General features: G+C 48.1%; 1 protein-coding gene across 1 annotated transcript; it reads left to right on the forward strand.

Annotated features, from left to right (window-relative positions):
- Positions 1 to 1,083: 1,083 nt before the first annotated feature.
- On the forward strand, positions 1,084 to 3,110 carry LOC119346792 (aspartyl protease family protein At5g10770-like). Its single transcript, XM_037615944.1, has 2 exons — positions 1,084 to 1,373; positions 1,468 to 3,110. The coding sequence occupies exons 1-2, from the start codon at positions 1,235 to 1,237 to the stop codon at positions 2,751 to 2,753; spliced, it is 1,425 nt and encodes a 474-aa protein (XP_037471841.1). The 5' UTR covers positions 1,084 to 1,234; the 3' UTR covers positions 2,754 to 3,110.
- The last annotated feature ends 2,673 nt before the right edge of the window (positions 3,111 to 5,783 follow it).

Here is a 5,783-nt window from a genome sequence, read left to right on the forward strand (position 1 = left end):
TTTTATTCATATAACGCGGTGTTTTGGTAAGCCTTTCGCGGTGTAATTTTGTGTTATCTGCTAATCAACTCATACTTACGTGAGGAAATTTTCTGCGGTGGTGGCGGCATATACTATATTGGTGCACAAGTATCACATGTTGAGCCTTCTTTTTTCTAGGTGATGAAAGGGTGGGGGGGGGGGTTGATATGTTTTTATAGGGCGGCTACTTCCGATTGACTTGAAAAATTGTTAATTCAGTTAAAATCATGAACCAAATCCAATTGAATTTCTCGATGCAATGAGAGAGCTCCAAAATTAGAGAGCATAATAAATTAAAAGAATCTACTGAGATATTGTTGACCTAGTCAACATCGCTGACCCAATTCCAAATTGGTGACCTCAATTGAATGCGAAGCCATCATTCCTAGGAAGCTTAGTTATATGATATAGTATATGTTGTCGTGTTTGCTAATACACAGTTGCCTGATTTTTTGGGTGTTTTAGCCCATTTCGGCATAAGAGCAACATGACACGAACACAGAGACGAGGGTAGAACGGTCGATAGTGCTGTCCTCGATGAGGCTCGTCGTCAGGAACACGTTGGATACGGGGATGCCGCATCATCCTGCGACATCGCCTACAAAGGGGTGACAACAACCACCACTCGCATTCAACAGAGCTCGAACTCGAAACGGGGACGCCCCGATCAACCGTGGCTATTGGGAAAGGGTGTGTCTAGATGTTAGTCGACTGAGACTTAACCAAGTCCCAGTCAAGTGATAGTGTATATGGAAAGAAAAAGGAAAACTGAAAAGAATTTTTTGTACGAATCTCAATGCAATATCAATGGAATACAACATCGACTGAAAAATAATGAAGTCTAAGTCGACTGAGACTTAGCAAAACTGATTGGGAAAGCCATGTACGACTTGGGTACTCAATTGACCAATCAACATTGATTGTAAAATCAACATCTACACGTAGAAATCTTGCGCGAGCGCGCGCACACACGCACGCACGCGCGCACACACAAACATTGTTTATAAGTCAGCCCTTTATCTTGCTGGTGGTATACATCAATCCTTGGACATGACACCGCGTCCTGGTCGTCCACACGATGCATGGCTAGCAAGTAGCAACAACCACTTCTCTTACATGTTGAGATCGAGGACGAACCTCTTCTATATATAGAGCCAAATTGGAACAACATTCAGTATCTACGTAGTGTTGTAGCTAGCAACCAGAGTCAGCCATGGTGTGCTCCCTCGTCGTCATCCTCCTCTTCTCCATTAGTTCCTCCGTTGCCCATGGCGCCGGAGCAGGTCGCCAGCGCTACCATGTGGTGGAGACCGGGCACTTGGAGCCCAAAACCTTCTGCTCTGGCCTCAAGGGTACGTAGGGTACATGCAGCCATTGATGCAAATCGATCAGCGTCCATGTATGCGCTAAACCATGCTAGCTTGTTCGTTTTTTCTTTGCATGCAGTGGCTCCATCGGCGGAGGGCACGTGGGTGCCGCTGCACCGTCCGTTCGGCCCCTGCTCGCCGTCCGCCGGCAGGGCGCCGGTGCCGTCCCTGCTGGAGATGCTCCGCTGGGACCAGGTCCGCACCGACTACGTCCGGAGGAAGGCCAGCAGCGGGGCGGAGGACGTGCTCAACCCAGCCAAGCCGCACGTGCTGATGACCCAGGTGGACTTCGGTCCCAGTTCCACCTTCGGCATCGGCTCCGGCTCCGGTAGCTCGGCGTGGATCAACGCCGACGGCGACCCCACGGTCGTGTCCCAGCAGACCATGGCCATCGACACCACCGTGGACGTGCCGTGGATCCAGTGCGTCCCCTGCCCCATCCCCCAGTGCTACCCGCAACGGATCCCCTTGTTCGACCCCAGCACGTCCAGCACCGCCGCGGCCGTCCGCTGCCGCTCCCCCGCCTGCCGCTCCCTCGGCTCCTACGGCAACGGCTGCTCCAACACGTCCGCGAACGCCGACTGCCGGTACCTGATCGAGTACAGCGACGACCGGGCGACCGCCGGGACGTACATGACCGACACGCTCACCATCAGCGGCAGCACCGCCGTCCGCAGCTTTCTGTTCGGATGCAGCCACGCCGTGCGCGGCAAGTTCAGCGACCTGACCGCCGGGACCATGTCCCTCGGCGGCGGCGCGCAGTCACTCCTCGCCCAGACGGCCCGCTCCCTGGGCAACGCCTTCTCCTACTGCGTCCCACAGGCCAGCGCCTCCGGCTTCCTCTCCATCGGCGGGCCGGTGACGACCAACTCCACCACCGTATTCGCCACCACGCCACTCGTCCGGAGCGCCATCAACCCGAGCCTATACCTTGTGCGGCTCCAGGGCATCGTCGTGGCGGGGCGCCAGCTCAGGATCCCGCCGGTGGTCTTCTCCGCCGGGGCGGTGATGGACTCGAGCGCCGTCATCACGCAGCTGCCGCCCACCGCGTACCGCGCGCTGCGCCGGGCCTTCAGGAACGCCATGAGGGCGTACCCGAGGAGCGGGGCCACCGGGACCCTGGACACCTGCTACGACTTCCTGGGGCTCACCAACGTGAGGGTGCCCGCCGTCTCCCTGGTGTTCGGCGGCGGCGCCGTGGTGGTGCTCGACCCGCCGGCTGTCATGCTCGGGGGATGCCTCGCCTTCACAGCCACCTCCTCGGACCTGGCCCTCGGCTTCATCGGCAACGTGCAGCAGCAGACGCACGAGGTGCTCTACGACGTCGCCGCCGGGGGCGTCGGCTTCCGCCGTGGCGCATGTTAGTGTTCGTCGGCGACATAATCCCTTTGCCGTTTGCTTTAGCTGTCTTGCTAGTGAATTAAAGAGCCATGCATCGTGTGCTTGGCCGTTGTATCTCGTTCTCGTAGCGTAGTAGAAGTAGGCTAGCTGCCGGGATGAGTTCCAGTAATAATCATGCGGCATTGTAGTTGTAGGGGTTGCTCAATGTATGTTCCTTCCTCCGGGAACAACAATTTACTGCATTGGATTGAGTTGGGGACGGGAACGTGCTCCACTGCCGTTGCAAGTCCTCTGTGGTTCTTGAACAGCATAAGGTACCAGTGCCCCCTCTTCAGACTAAACCACTTCTTGTATTATTTGTTTAATCTGATTATACTTAAGGAATGCACATATCTCTATCCTGTATATTGTTTTGGCCATGTGGAAAATTTGTTTAGTAGTTAACACTCAACAGTCAAGGCACTTCGGAGCAATAATTATTACACTAATTACATGATTATTCATTCTTCTCTGTAGTTGTGATTAATGAGTTATCTACTCAACAGTCAAGATACTTTGGGAGCTATAAACTTTATATATGGAAGTTAATATTCTGTTTAGAAACTTGAATTGTGGGGCAGATGAAAATGCTTCGTAATTGAGATAGGGGCTGTCAGTCATGCACCTTTTCTTCTTTTGTATTTGGGAGTATTTTATATATTTAGTGCAATATGATTCGTGAAATATTTTTGGCCAAATATGTTTTTCGCCATCTTCGGATGATTTTGGACTGCCCTCCCAAGACATAGGTTGACGCTGATATCGATGTATCTAAAGAAAATGATATGGAGGCTTCCTCGTTCTTTATTATTAGTGATCCTGTAATAGCTTTCTTATCCATTCATGCATGTCAAAGATGCGCACATTGTTGCTTCCTTGTGCTTTGTTTAAATTGATTTTCTAAAGGATTTTTATAGATAAATTGACATGCATGGCACAGATTAACAGTTTGGCCAGGCTAAATTTGTACTGAGCGATGTCATTTTGAAAAGAAAAATCTGAATAAACTACAGCCCATCAGACGAGAAAAGGCTGATTCTGCCAATTCGAGTTCGATGTCTGGCTAGGTGTCTTGTGCAGACCTGACATAGGCTATGCTGGACATGAGCAAGTGTTCCCAATCGCATCTTAAAGAAATTCAAGTTTGATGCAAGAAAGGTTTGCTCTTTCAAAATCAATGCATTTGTGAGTACCAAGCTGAATAAGGTTTATTATGCATGCTGAAGAGGTTTGCCTGAAGTTACTGAAACGATCTGAATTTCAAACTCTGTTTTCTTTGCTTGCTTGGTAGTACAGTCTGCACTACATAACGCATCTTCTCATTTCTTCTGTTATAGTTACATTTTTCAGAAACTTGTCAGAGGAAGAGACGATGGGCTTTAGAGAATATGAATCCCTGGATAGTGATAAGTAGAGGGATAATTAACCTTGAGGTCCTAAGGGCAGCTTTATAAAAGGTTTGTACCAAATTTATTGAATTAGAAATAACAGGAAATGGTGCTGGTATGTTAATCTCATAGCCCTAACGTTAAATATTTTCTTCCTTTGTCCTGTAGATGCACACTTACCTTCCTGCAACTGTATGTACTTCCTCTTTAAGGAAATATAAGTGCGTTTAGAATACTAATGTAGTGATCTAAACACTCTTATATTTCTTTACGGAGGGAGTATTAACTAGCAAATTGCTTTCATTTAATTATCATTATTCTGGAACATGTTGCTCACTTGATATTCAACATTTAAATTAGAATAAGCTATCCAAGGAGGTTTTATTAGGAAAATTTAGTTTAGGAGATTCTTTTTTATTTGAACAAGCATATGCATCTACATTTTTTTATTTTTAGTTGCTTATTTCTATAGTTGGAACAGTAGTTTGATGCGAGTTTCAGCTACCTGCTTGTTATTCAAACTGCAAGAACTCGCTAGCTTGTGCCAAAAGAAATGGAATTTGATGAAATAAAAGAAGATAAGGTGTTTTTATTGATCCTTGTGACTGCTTTTTGGAGGTGTGTGTGCGCCTAATCACTGTAAATAGTAAATGCGCTACATTTATGACATCGTAGTTATTTGCGGCTTCTTTATAAGAAAACCATTATACAAATACCAACAGTAATTACTATTGTGCGCAAAGCCTCCATCACCTTAGGTTTATAAAGAAATGCAAATGACATGTAACCTTGCTTAATTGATGGTTCTCACATGGTGAGCTATGCAATCCTCATGTTAAATTGCACCAGTTTTCTTATCTAACTTCATTTTATTTTGTATGCAGGGAGATTCAATACCAAGATTTATGATTTGGCATAGGCGAGATGGCATACAAGTGAGTATGTTGTTTTGAGCTTTTCACGTAACCGCTCTTCTAAGGTCAATGGCTTGCGGACTGTACTTCTATAGACCCTTTCTTGCATAATGAGCTATGTGCATGCTCTCTTCCGTCAACCGATCTCGATGGCGCCCCCTGGCATGGTAAATCAGGACAGCGGGTATTGGCGGCGCCGCCAGCGTTGTTGGATTGGATCGGTTGCAACGTCGAAGAGTATGGATTGGGCGTGGGTGGGGTTGAAGAGGATGGTGCGGGAGGCAGGCGTGGCGGCTGCAGAGAAGGATGAGAACACACATTAGCGATGCCTTGGATAAGACCGAGGTCATCGGTGCTGAGGAGCTGACGGCATCGCCCACTTGACGACCTTCCACGCCCCCTAATGCTCGCCATAGTGAAAGGTGGGGAGCCGACAATGGAAGCAACAACGTTTTTTCGTTTCTTATATCCAGCCGACTGAAACATACCCACATCTACCTCTTGTCATACACAACTGCCCCACTCGACCTCACCCTATGGCACTCCCACCCTCTCCCCTATCGCTCGCCTCGCTTTGCGACCGATTCGTATGGTGCCCTCGGCGTGGCGTGTAACCATGTTTCTTGTTTGAAAACTTGTCCCATATTTCTTGCCGATTAGAATTTGACATGACCAATTTAGTTTATACATTGCATGTAGAAAATTTGGATTTT

Source organism: Triticum dicoccoides, unplaced genomic scaffold, assembly GCF_002162155.2.
Source record: "Triticum dicoccoides isolate Atlit2015 ecotype Zavitan unplaced genomic scaffold, WEW_v2.0 scaffold50915, whole genome shotgun sequence".
NCBI lineage: Eukaryota > Viridiplantae > Streptophyta > Magnoliopsida > Poales > Poaceae > Triticum > Triticum dicoccoides.

Coding starts and splice junctions, on each gene's coding strand:
- LOC119346792 (XM_037615944.1), top strand. CDS start 1,235: ATGGTGTGCTCCCTCGTCGTCATCCTCCTCTTCTCCATTAGTTCCTCC. Junction 1,374..1,467: donor CTTCTGCTCTGGCCTCAAGG/GTACGTAGGGTA, acceptor CTTTGCATGCAG/TGGCTCCATCGGCGGAGGGC.